This window comes from Mauremys reevesii, linkage group 8, assembly GCF_016161935.1.
Source record: "Mauremys reevesii isolate NIE-2019 linkage group 8, ASM1616193v1, whole genome shotgun sequence".
Classification (NCBI taxonomy): domain Eukaryota; kingdom Metazoa; phylum Chordata; order Testudines; family Geoemydidae; genus Mauremys; species Mauremys reevesii.
The window spans coordinates 10,440,999-10,454,574 of NC_052630.1; the positions used below are offsets into that span (position 1 = coordinate 10,440,999).

The 13,576-nt window shown below is 41.4% G+C and overlaps 1 protein-coding gene across 3 annotated transcripts in view; it reads left to right on the forward strand.

Moving 5' to 3' along the window:
* The window catches only part of TRPC7 (transient receptor potential cation channel subfamily C member 7), a 349,786-nt gene that overhangs the window by 228,242 nt on the left and 107,968 nt on the right, over positions 1 to 13,576 (forward strand). For all 3 annotated transcript variants that reach the window (XM_039486616.1, XM_039486618.1, XM_039486617.1), the window contains exon 2: positions 9,209 to 9,986. In XM_039486616.1, coding sequence (XP_039342550.1) covers positions 9,234 to 9,986 — 753 coding nt within the window. In that variant the 5' untranslated portion in view covers positions 9,209 to 9,233. The remainder of the gene's footprint in view (positions 1 to 9,208; positions 9,987 to 13,576) is intronic.

The following is a 13,576-nucleotide window of genomic DNA, read 5'->3' on the forward strand; positions in this document are numbered from 1 at the left end:
ACTTTAAATAAATCTCTAGGCAACGGGTGGCTGCAATGAAGAGATTGTTAGACTCTTTGCTCATATTGATGGAAACCCTTGGGAATCTCTGCTTAACTTTCATTTGTGTTCTGGCCAGTATCATTTATGACAGAAGTAAAAGAGCTGAACAGTTTGATTTGAATGTTGACTAATGGAGAGTACGAAGAGCTCTGAGAAACAGCTGAAAAAAATTCAGCTGCAAAAATGCAGCAAAAGTTTACTGTAATTTTTTTAGTGTCCTGTTGCCACATTTTATTTAATCTTTTCTCTTTCTTGGGGCATCTCTTGGTGTATGTGGATAGTTCCCCTTAACTTTAATGGACCAAATGTTCAGCCTTTGGTGTCTAAAGTTATAAGAACATAAGAATGGCCAAACTGGCTCAGACCAAAGGTCCATCTAGTCCAGTATCCTGTCTTCCGACAGTGGCCAATGCCAGGTACCCCCAGAGGGAATGAACAGACAAGGTAATCATCAAGTGATACATCCCCTGTCACCCATTCCCAGCTTCAGGCAAACAGAGGCGAGGGACACCATCCCCTAAGTTAGGCCCCTAAATCCATTTCAGGCACTTTCCCCTACTGCCTCTCTTAGTAACTTTTGCAATATCTCTGTTACCAAAATGACCATTAATTCAGCAGAGGTAAGCACGTTAACGCTGAGCTCACTGAGCTTCAATAATTTCCAAAAAGCCATGACTGGATTTTAGAGTCTCCACAAAGTGGTTGCTCAATGCTCTTCCAAGAGAGGCAAGTTTCTTACAACAAAATTCTGCAACTTCTAAAGTTGGCTTAATTGTTTTCTAGGTTTCTTATTGGAAGGGGATTAAGTTACAATGAACTAAGATCGCTTTACTCCTGAATGAAAGCATCCACATGGGGTGGCGTGAAAATGCGTTCACTTATGTACGGCGACTCTGATTTAGCTTTCTTGAGTGTTCCTGGGTAGACATGCCCTTAGAGAGTAAGTTTGTGTGTATGGTGGTGTGTGCGAGGGGGAGGCAACAAGTCTTAGTCTATGTTGTGTGCAGTGCTAAGCACATTTTCAGCATTCAACTAATATATAACATAAATAATAGAACAGTTGTAATAGCAGCAATAGGAGGCCTTTTGACTCTGCACCCTCTCACATACCCGGCAATAATGACTATTCCAATGTTGTGCACCCGGATTTTAAATTCAGATCATGTGAAATATGAAATAGACAAATCTTCATTTAACTCTGAGATCAATAAGGCTTAAGTCAAAAGAGAGTAGAGAATTTTGTAATAGTCAAAAATATGCCTGCCTTAATTCTCATGCAAGTGTAATTAGTACAATAACAAAATACAGATCAATATTAATTGAAACATTCAGAAGTTGCAGGATTTTGTGGTAGATGGCATGCTTGGCAAGTTACACATACTGGCTTTCCAGTTTGCCACATTCCACCAACACTGCGATATGCTACAAGCCAGCAGTGGTGACCCTCAAACATATAAAATACTTCTCACTCCACTGAAATATATGCCGTAGACCACAGATTTCTCCAACTCTTTACCCCATGTCTTTCACAAGCAATTTTTCTATTCTATTGTATCCTTTACACATGGGGATCTGAAATAATTAAGTTCAATTGATAATATTGTCAATATTTTATTGGCTTCAGGTGAAAACTACATTTACCAAGAGGCATAATCTGTTTTTTAATTTCTGGATACAAGTTCTCCAGCAAGATCCACATGCCACCTCTGAGTGCTAGATACTGATTGATCTTTAATTTTTGACCTAGGTAAAAGAAGTGTGTAAAATACATGTGGATAGAGAACTTGCTATTTACATTATAATTGGAAAGGCTCATCATGCCTTCTGAAGTATATACTCAATACATTGTCACCACATCTCCATTTTTCATGCAGTAGATTAGGAGAAAAAATGGCCATAAATAGTGAAACCACTCACTTGTTCATTCTACGTTGAGTATTTTTCTGAAGATCTGGCAATATTTTCTGCTGATAAGCAAATAAAAATGGCTGGCTTTAGGTTTGAGTCATTTTCCCAGCGAGCAGATTTGAAAAGTTATGAATAGGTTGAACTATCTATCACTTTGAAGAGGATTTATAACTGGTGTTTCAGTGTTGGTAATTGTTATGGTTTTCATGCAGGCTGTTCTTCATCTGTGAAGATTTGATATTCAAATTGTTTCACCTGTTGGTTTGTGAAGATGAAAGCCAACTACTGGATGGCATAAAATTAAAGTAATTGTGTTGGGGGGAAAAAATCAAAGGACATAAGGCTCTGGAGATCTGACCTTTTTTCCCAGTAGAAAAAGTGGGTCTAAAGTGAATGACTGCTGTCTGTCTCTCAGATGTGTCTAGGTCTGAGAGGAGAGTATATCCCTGGTCAAATAATTTCTATAAGTGGGATTTAAAATGCAATATTGGGTCTACATTTCAAGTAATCTGTGTAATCATATGGAGTTGATGCCCTTGTAACTATGACATACAACTCTCTGTCTGTGGGATATTTTGTATGTGACATTGTGTGCTTAGCAACAGGCAGATCTTCAGGGAAGTTCAGACTAGTCCTGTCAACGGTGTGTAGTATCTTCCCCTGAGATATTTTCTTTCATATGCCTCCCCCACCATTTAGCACTATCTGACAATACAACCTCCTCCCTAAGGATAAAACCATGGGGAAAGGCTGGTAAAGATGCTCTGGCTCTGTACACTGCCTGGTTGGTGGTCTGATGGGGAACATGAAAGACCTGCCATAAATATTTTGCAGATTCACTCTTGATAGGGCTGCCCAGAGGAGGGCATGTGGGGCACTTTGCCCCGGGCCCTGCAGGGCCCCCCACGAGAATATAGTATTCTATAGTATTGCAATGTTTTCTTATGGAAGGGGCCCCTGGAATTGTTTTGCCCCATGCCTCCTGAATCCTCTGGGCGGCCCTGCTCTTGATAGGGCACTGCTCCCTATGGCTCAGTAAAGATCCCAATGCCACCCAGCCTCCCTACATTTACACTAGTCTCTGGGAACAGGATTGACTGGATTTCTCCCAGGTGCTTAGTTAGCAAATCTATTCCCATTCTAAACAGATCAACTCCAGGAGAGAGCTGGTGAAAACCTCTTGTTAACCAATTAAATCCCTTCGAACATTGGAGGAGGGGGTGGGAGGAAGAGGAGAAGGTGGTGGCTCGTGTCCTGCTTTTAGGGCACTGCCTGGCTTGGAAGAGACCCTGGTCTTCTTTCTCTGAGACTAGCACCGCTGCATGACCTAACTAGTCACGGAGCTAGAGCAGCGATTGCATTCTGCGTGTAGGAAGACTTTCACCCCGGGTTTGTGAATGCAGCATCACTTCTAAAAGGATGTCGGTTTCTTTTGGACTAACTGAGGTTTCCCAGTAACAAGGAGCGGGCTTGGAGGGCGTTGAAAGGAGCCAGAGCAGAGGACAGGGGAGACGGGGGAGGTTTCCTTTTGTGGCGAGGCATTGTTAATGAGAGACGCCTGGGACTCTGGAAGCGGAGCGAGGAGTCCGATTCACTTTAGGGGGACCTTGATCTGGGTCGTTCCAGGCAAGGGCAGGTTCGCGAGGCGAGACTGAAGTTGTAGCAGATGCTTCCCTGGTGGGACCAAGGCGGGGAGGGAGCTTTTGGCGACAGTCGGGCGGTAGACGTACAGAGCCTCTCTCTGCCTGGCCCCCGCCTGCTTGAATTAGCCCATGGGGCGCAGATGGGCTAGCAAACTTGCAGCGAAGGCTCCAGACGTGGGGAGGGAAGCCTGGCTATAACGGCGTGCAGGAGATCGCCAGGGCTTGACCGGTGGGATCCTGAGCCAGTCCCCGCTCCCTGCTGCCCCAAGCCGGGGAGAGGGGGGATCCCGCCGCGTTGGGCTGGAGGATCACTTTTCCACCGCGCATTATAGAGCATCAGGGGTGTGTGTGTGCTTGTGGGGGCGGTGGGGATACAGGACGGGATCTGGCTACCTCACTACCGGAGCAGCGGGCAAAAGAAAGCACCGGCCAGTCTCGCCCCAGGATCTTCCTCCAGTCAATGCATCCCTAATGTTCCCTGGGAAATTTCCCACCGCCCAGCGCCAGGGATGCTGCTCCGTCTCGGGAGCTCAGCTGACTCTTGCAGCACCGGGGACAGAGCAGCGGAGCCCGCCGGCTCCCCGCACAGCCGCTCCTGCCACTAACTAACCAGCGGCTCCCAGATCAGGTCCCAATTTCAGCACCATAGACAGCGCTTCACCGGCGGGACTGGCAACCATGCGGCTTCCTGGGACTGCAAACGCCTAGAGGGCAACGGACCGGGGCCCCTTTCGCTCCATGTAAGCTCCTGATTCTCTCCTGTGTAGGGGATCCGCGGCGGATGGTGGTTTTTAAGTAGGTGAAACTAAACTTGCCTCCTCCGATTATTCGCTCTGGCCCAAATCCCTGGCTCCCAGTTACGCCCAGAGAAGTATTTTGTGGATTGAAACTCTGCAAGGAAGCCCTGCATGTAAATCGGGGGTGCTGGATTTCTGGCGATGTTAAAATGTCTGGGTGTCAGGTTAATTATATATGTATCATTGCTGCAACTCAATTGTAAATAGTCATTCAGTCCGTCATCGCTGGGCTTACCACGAGCGGCATGTTTTAGATCTGCCCCCATGTCTCAGGTCTGTCCCCATGTCTCTGGGTTGAGCTCCATGGCTTTTCCATGTATGCTATGGGAAAGGGGACGCACCAAATACCTGCTCTGCTTAATTGCGAGTAGCCCTGTTGGAGCTGGGCAGGCCTGGGGTGTCTAAAGATGGGGCTCCTTGCCTTTTTTTTCGAGATTTTAAATAACTGTTAAGTAACGTTGCCAGTTAAAGTAGGTTCAGTCCGTGAAACAAGAATCAAGGCTCTGTCTGAACAGAGCTGGAGACTTCGGGTCTGGAAGTAGGTAGAGTGGAATTGCTTGTGGTTGTAATCCAGGGTTATGCTGCCACCTGCTGGGGGGGAACTGGCCGCCGTTTTCAATAGTAAAATTTGTGAATGAACATGTATTCATATGGCATATTAGGGTTATGAGCTAAAGCTAATTCTGAGTGTTCTTCTACAGACGGGATAAATTGGACTCAGAAAATTATGTTCCGAGACCAGGATTAGGGTTACACAACCATTAATTTTGAGAACTATTATTTTACTCAACATTCAAAACACATGTTGGGCAAACACATTGTTTAACTGAGGCTAAAGAGAGAATAGAGAGGGAATAATGATTTGTACTTTACAATACAGAAAACTTTCACACGAGCCTGTCAAAATATAGACAATATAAGAGTAACTGAGGTTCCAAATAGCATATTGGTACAAATACCCATCACATATTTTAGGAATCATTTCAATATGTATTTCCTTTAGTCATCCTTAGAGTTCTATATGTAAAAAACAGAACAGTAGATATAAGGATCAAAGAAAATGAAAAAGAAGTGAATGCAGGGAGGAATCAATTCTATTATTTTTAATTATCTTTTACTCTAAAAATAATGTGTCTAGCTTTGGGTAGGATTGGATTATAAATATTTGAGGTTTAGCTATATTAATTGAAACCGGTGGGTTCCTTAAAAGTATAATTTATCCCCACACACTTTCTAATACAGTACTATGCCTTTAAGCCTTGAATCTGCTAAGAAATATGTTGTCTCCCCTTTTCCCCTTTTCTTTTAAATAAATTAAACATATAAAATTCTGCAGACAAATATTTTGGCAAAGAGCTTTTTTTTCCTGTCTTCTTTTCATTGCAGTCATTTCTTTATTGATTCACATCTGTAGAGTCTCATTTCCTTAATTTTTGTTCATAGTTACAATGTTTTGAGTAGTAACATTTTCGTTTGTGTTTTTAATAGAACACAATAGTGCATCAGTTGTATAGAGACAGAGGGTGAACATTTTAAATAGGCCTATGGGAGTTTTAATGGGACTGTAGTGCCTATCTTTCCTGAATCCCTCTGAAAATAGCTGAAATCCTTGCAGGAAAAGAGAGATAGTGAGTAAGGGGCTGATCCTGCAGTTCTTCACTCCCATTACATCCCCATCTTGAATTTCATTTTTGCCTAAACGAGGATTACAGGATGAGGCCCCAGAGCATAAAAGGTGCTTTTGAAAATGTCACCCAAGAAACAGACTCCTAAATTCCATTTTCAAAAATTATTTGGGCACTTAGTCAAAGATCTTTAAAGGTATTTAGGTGCCTAATTCCCACTGATATTTGGAGTTAGGAGCATGAATTACCTTTGAGGATCTGGGCTGTAGGATCTTGTCTCATTGAAAGTTAATGGGAGTTAGGTACCAAGGATCTTTTGAAAATCCTATTAGTGTCTTTGGCATCTTCACACAACTAAATAGCTCTAAAAATCTGCCCCTAAGTCATTTTTGAAAATGGAACATAGGATCCTGAAAATTTTGCTCCAAATGTAAATTCCAGATGCCACTCCTATCTTTGCAGGTGTTTTCCCATGGTGCAACAATGGGGGAGCTGAACATATGTGTCCATACAGAGGGTACAGAATGGCATGGGCACGAGCTCTGTACAAGCCCCATGTGTAGCGACAGAAAGGAAGTGGGTGACAGGCAGGACACTGGCTGGAGTAGGCTACAGCATTAGGAACCACAGGTGCTCTGTGGGAGATAATTCTTCTTAGCCCTTCACTCCCAGCACCCAGCCCAGCTAACCCAGTCCAACTGCTGGGTAGAGGACTTTAGCCTAAGCAAGCATCCCTATGTCAACATATTGAGTGAAACCCCCTACTGCTTTAGTGATAAATCCCACAAAGTGCTGTGTACCTCCTCCAAAATGCCAAGGGCTCTCAACTCCTAAGGACTTCTAGAGACATTGTGGGTGGTCATCATCTTGCAGCAGCAGGCCTGAACCCAGGCAGAAATCCCCCTGGAGTCAGGATTTGGCCCAAGGTTTGCCTTTCCACAGAAGATTTCTTTCCAATGACATGGAATGTCAAAGCATGCATTCCTAGAAAAACACAATATTTTAATTGCAATCTCTGAGTTTGATCACTAGCTGTCTCAATAACATATGCAAATGCAGTCATTTAAATGCAGAGCACCTTCAAACAAAAATGTTAAGATACCCGCAATCAAGTTACAATTACACTTTTTAAAGAGAACACATTACACAAGCTCAGTACGTATGATTAGTTTGAAAACTGTCTGCACAACTGGTGCAGAACAAGGCACCACACAGAATCATGTGACATGGGTATGGCTGAGTTTCCAAGATCTTCTGTTATTAAATATATATCTTTGCATTGTCACTACTCCATCATAACTCAGTGCTCAGGTCAAACATCATAACTAGCTTTTAAAATGTAAAATGATAGCTGAGTTTTTCTTATGAAAATATTCAGAGATAAGGGAATAATTTTCTATTTGTCTCACTTTATGTAAAAAGATGATAAAGTGAGGCAGCTGAAATACTAATCTTCAGTGTTCATGAACAAGATTGGGGCCATAACTCATCAGAGGTGAAGGCTTCCATGAGTTATAGTGCCTTCACCATAAATGTCATTTGTTCTGCTCATCCTTCTCTACAGCATTTTAACATGCTTAATTTTTTATATTAGTTATGTTTTGGTGTGAAGTTTTATTTGAATAGTATTCTGCTTCTGCACTAATCCTTCTTACTGTTGATGTTAGAATGGAGTGGAAAACCAGTGTCTACTTTTAATCAGAGACACTGAGAAAAAGCAATGTTATTGTTCATCATTTTGGTGAGTTACTTACATATATATTATATGTATGTAAGTAATTCTTGACCAAACCCTAACCTCCTTTCTCAGGCAAAACTACAAGAACTGGGCCCTTTGTATAGAGCCTTAGATTCACTTTGCCAGTGTCTGGGGTGAAAAGAAGAGGACAAGAAGGACTGTAGAGTGGCAGTTAGATAAGTTTATGAAGGATAGATCCATCAATGGCTATTAGTCAAGATGGTCAGGGACACAACCCTATGCTCTGAGTGTCCCTAAAGGTAATAATTGGAGATATACCAATCTTCTAGAACTGGAAGGGACCTTTCAAGGTCATTGAGTCCAGCCCCCCTGCCTTCACTAGCAGGACCAATTTTTGCCCTAGATCCCTAAGTGGCCTCCTCAAGGATTGAACTCACAACCCTGGGTTTAGCAGGCTAATGCTCAAACTACTGAGCTATTCCCCCCCATCTCTGACTTCTAGAAGCTGGGTCTGGATGACAGGGGTTGGATCACTTGTTAAAGTGCCTTGTTCTGTTCACTCCCTCTGAAGCAACTGGAAGACACTGTTGGAAGACAGGATAATGGGCTAGATGGACCATTGCTCTGACCCATATGGCCATTCTTATGTTCTTGCTTTCTTTCTACCCACAGAATAACCACACCTCTACCCCGATATAATGCTGTCCTCGGGAGCCAAAAAATCTTACCGTGTCATAGGTGAAACCGCGTTATATCGAACTTGCTTTGATCTGCCGGAGTGCGCAGCCCCGGCCCTCCGGAGTACTGCTTTACCACGTTATATACAAATTAATGTTATATTGGGTCGCGTTATATCGGGGTAGAGATTTAATTGTTCTCATTTGTGGATTGGGAAATGACATTAGGACCAATTGTTTGTTTTGTTTTTTTAGAAAGAGTAACAAAAAAAAAGCCCACAGAACAATAATAATTAAAAGAATATATAGGCCATTGTTTTTTAAAAATATAGGAGAATAGATAATGGGCCAGCTCCTGCTAATACTGCTTCTAGCATTCCAAACCTCTGCCCTGCTTCCAACAGTGCCATTTAAAAATAAACAAATTTCCTGCCATGAAAATGTTTCTTCTTTTTTTCCAAATGTGAAACTATTCCACTCCAAACAAACAATTGCAGAGGATCCACATGCTGGGTGGGCAATATTCAGCCCTAGATCACTGACTGGCATGAAGGATGAATAGTGTGTTGCCAACAGAGCATCACCACTTGTTTCATCTGCTTGTTACATCTTGGGTAACATTTTCAAAAGAGCTGAGGTGACTTAGGAGCCTAACTTTTTGGCACTTATTCAGTAATTTGCATTATCCAGCATGTATCCTAAACCATTTTAAATACAAGGTCTTATAACAACAGAACATTTTCAACATTATTTTCAGGTTACCTCAGATTAAAAATGGCTGAGAGGATAATCAAGCTTCCTTCCTGTCTTTGTGCAGGTTGGGAAACAGCAACTCTAAAAACATGCATCGAAGGCACACAACCCTTCGGGAGAAAGGCCGGAGACAGGCTATCCGAGGCCCAGCCTACATGTTTAACGAGAAGGGCACCAGCCTGACCATGGAGGAAGAACGCTTCCTGGATTCTGCGGAATATGGCAACATCCCAGTGGTGCGGAAAATGCTGGAGGAGTCCAAAACCTTGAACTTTAATTGTGTTGATTACATGGGACAAAATGCCTTGCAGCTAGCAGTGGGGAATGAGCATTTGGAAGTGACTGAACTCCTTCTGAAAAAGGAGAATCTGGCTCGAGTTGGAGATGCACTGCTGTTGGCCATCAGTAAGGGATACGTGCGCATTGTGGAAGCAATATTGAACCATCCAGCCTTTGCACAAGGGCAGCGTCTAACACTAAGCCCCCTTGAGCAGGAACTACGTGATGATGATTTTTATGCTTATGATGAAGATGGAACTCGGTTTTCTCATGACATCACCCCCATAATACTCGCTGCTCATTGCCAAGAGTATGAAATTGTTCATATCTTGCTTCTGAAAGGGGCACGGATAGAAAGGCCCCATGACTACTTCTGCAAGTGCAATGAATGTGCCGAGAAGCAGAGGAAAGATTCCTTCAGTCACTCTCGATCAAGAATGAATGCCTACAAAGGATTAGCAAGTGCCGCTTATTTGTCTCTTTCTAGTGAAGACCCCGTTCTTACTGCTTTAGAACTAAGCAATGAATTGGCAAGACTAGCCAACATTGAAACTGAATTTAAGGTAATTCAACCTAAAAGGTTTTCCTTCAGCTAAATGTGCTAATAGTGGCATATATTTTACATATGAAAGAGTGTTGGTCAGAAAATCAGGGTTCAGAAAGAACATCCTGAAAATTCAAAGCAAGGAATCCAATTCTAGATCAGCCTCAGATTAAGGGAAATCTTGGTCTGAGTTTAGATTCAATTAGAGCATCCATCAGAAATGTGAAATATGATGCATACTTTTCAGGAGAAAAAAATGCTTCTAGTTGTCCTACTATTATGAGAAAAAACTCAGATTGAGATTTTTTTTTCCATTTCTAGAAGTGACTCCACTAGAATCTAATAAGTGCTATTTTACTCTGAACGCCAGGCATTAAAGTTCAAGTATTTACATATTGGATGATTTACTATGTTAGAGAGGACAACTGGAAAATGATTCACCCCTCCTCTCTTCACCAACACCATGTTGTATGTAAAAAAAGTGAGGACAAAGCATCCATTTTAAGTCCCTACTGAAATGCCATTATCTTCTAAATTCCTACATATTGGCATAGAGCTGGGCAAATCTTTTTCAGTAAAAAGTAAATTTGGTGTAATAAGTATATTAAACAAGTTTGGGGAACTAAAACTATTTGTGAATTTGGGTCAAATTTGGCCAATATTTTCAGTGAATTTTTTTTCAGAAATGCTAAAAAGTTTCATTTAAACATTTTTGTTTGGAAATGACATTTTAGAAACACAATTTCATTTAGGAAATGGCAGTTTGGAACAAAGTTTGAAACCTTTTGTTCAACCCAAACAAACCATTTTTGGTTATTCATTTGGGTGGTGGTGGGGAAACAAAAGAAAAATCAGTTTTGGGTAAAAAAAAAATCCCCTCCAGAGTTTTCAAACCAAAAAAGTGAATTATTAAGTCATCTCTAATTTTGATGTGAGACAGAGAGAGATGGCAAAACGTCATGCCTTGTATTCTTCTCAGTAGCCCATTTCAACTCTTTACTTGCCCGTTTGCTGTTTTCTCTTGTATAGGCATTAAGATATAGGTGAAAGGGCACAGGAGTTCTCAGTATTGGTGTGGCAGAAAATATCATTCAGAGCATTTAAAATGTGTTAACTACATTTGACAGGTAACATACTACTTCTGAAATTCATAACTCTCTGTTTTTGAAAGCTAAGTTGAGGTCATCTTCACCTTTTAACATATTGTAAGAAAACCCCCAGCTATCCAGAACTTGTACATTGCACACCATCGCCACTCAGAACTTCATGGTGTCAGAACAATGGAAAGGTGGATTTTCCTACCCCAAAAGCAAAGGCTCCTAAGTCTTGTGTTGAAGGACAATCTGTTTGGGAATCTGATCTAGATTGCTGCCAGACAAATTAGAAGTAGATAGCCCAGTGGTTAGGGTGTTGCTTCAGGACTTGGGAGACCCAGCTTCAATTGCCTGCTCTGCTACATCCTTCCTGTGTGACTTAGGCAAGTCATTTAGCCTCTCTGTGCCTCAGTTCCCCTCTGTAAAATGGGGACTTCCCCACCTTGCTGAGATGTTGTGAGAATAAATACATTTAAAGAGTGAGGTGCTCAGTTAACTACAGTGATGGGCGCCAGGTAAGTATCTTAGGTATATATACAGGTTGGTTTATCAGATTAAGAATCCATTATACCTACTCTGATTCAAATTACAAAGGTGGCACATCAAGTACTTTTTGCTCTTCAGATATTGCACTCTTCAGTTTAAATCTTGAGATCTTCTTTTCTAGATGAAGAGTAGTCATGGGTTGGGTGGGGGAAGGAGGAACACAAGGAGGTAATTCTGAAAAGTTCCTCTAAGACTATTCTTTTTTGCTGCATTGTAAACTTCTTAACTCTCTCCTGCAAGTTACTCAACATCACCATTATGAAAATGAGATTGCAAATGTCCTATGACATTGGCAACATTTTGCTAAATCAGTAGTGTCGTTCAAGAATTTGCAGTCTTCCAGGCTAAAATTAATTGGTCATAAAAACTCAATTTCTATGGCCCACTCACCAGTTCATGAAAGATTTCTGGCTAATATGCAGCTACAACTCTGGTTAGTAACATAAATGCAATAAAAGTCTAGGTTGTCAGTAAATTGGGGTAGGATGCCAGTGAGGAATCCATTATTTTTTTTAATTTGAAAAACCATTCAAGTGTTGAAGTATCGTTTTCAGAATTCCTCACCAGACAGTCTCTGAATTAGAAGTGACAAGAACTGTATATCTTTTCAAGAGTTGCCTTCTAAATTAACTAGAAACATTATTATACTGGCAAGATGATTGATCTCCTTTGGAAATAAAATTAAGAGCCAGATCCTGCAAACTTTTACCCATGCAAATAAGGAATTGCAGGATCGGATTCCAACACAGTGTTAAAATGTGAAAAGGGAGATTTACATGCGCTGGGGGGTCCAATCTTGCAACACTTTGTGGAAGTAGTCCATACATAAGCAGTCCCATTAATTTCAGTGAGACTACCTTCATGAGGAACAACTGCAGGATCAAACCCACAGTTAGCGGTATTAGCATCTCATTAATGTTCCAGCTCCCATCCAGTAGAAAATGGCATGCTATTTCATTTAAGGGGCATCAGCAGCTTTCAGCATTACATGGCTGTCAGCTCTGATAAATCTCTCTATGCTTAACTGTAAATATATTTTTACCAGAACCTGGTTCTTGCTCTAGACCAGATCTACCATGTGAAGGAATCCTCCTGAAGTTACCAACAAAGAGGAGATAATATACGATAGGGTTGGATACTTTAGAAACACCTGAGATTATGAGAGAGCCATAGACAGACAAGGATAAGGTGTTATGAAACTTTCCATCATCTCCACTCATGTTTGTTTGTGATGGGTTTCCCATTCCTGTCTCTTTGTGGAAGGTCCTCTGTATCACATGGAAAGATCTAGAAAACATTACTCATAGTTTATTTCACATTTCCACAATCTTTTAATTTAGCCTCTAGAGTCAGTGACATGCAAAGTTTCAAGGACTTCAAACATATTTATAATGTAGGAATCTATACATTTTCTCGTTTCTCAGTTTTATCACCTTAACCTTATAGATGGGACACAGAATTAGGTACTAATACAGCTAATTTAAAATCTGTACAGAAGGCAGCATTTGGGATTTGTGAAAGAAGGTAAACCAAGCCCCACTTTCCATGGGTGACATTTTGTGAGATTTTGTTCATAGACAGAAGAAATTTTTAATTGCTGATTTTTTTTTAAAGTCCCGGTGAGACTTGTATAATGATAGCAAATCTGCAAAATGTAATGAAATCAGGCAAGTTTTAATAACATTTCTCAATCTTGAAAATAAAAAGAGAAAGGAATTGTTACTCAATTTTTGCCTTTTGTTGCCTATATCTGTACTTACTAACAATCTAAAATCCAAAATCATTATCCTCTGGACTATTATATTCATACCACCTCAGTAGCACGCTGTCTTGCGGAACATACTTGACAGTAGAGGGGAACACTACCTCCAACTGAAGTGCATGATTTAACTTTTAAAGATGGCGGCAGGCAGATACTCAGCAGTGAGATTATTCTCCCTGCTTTTGAAGAAATTCACAGCCTAAGGGG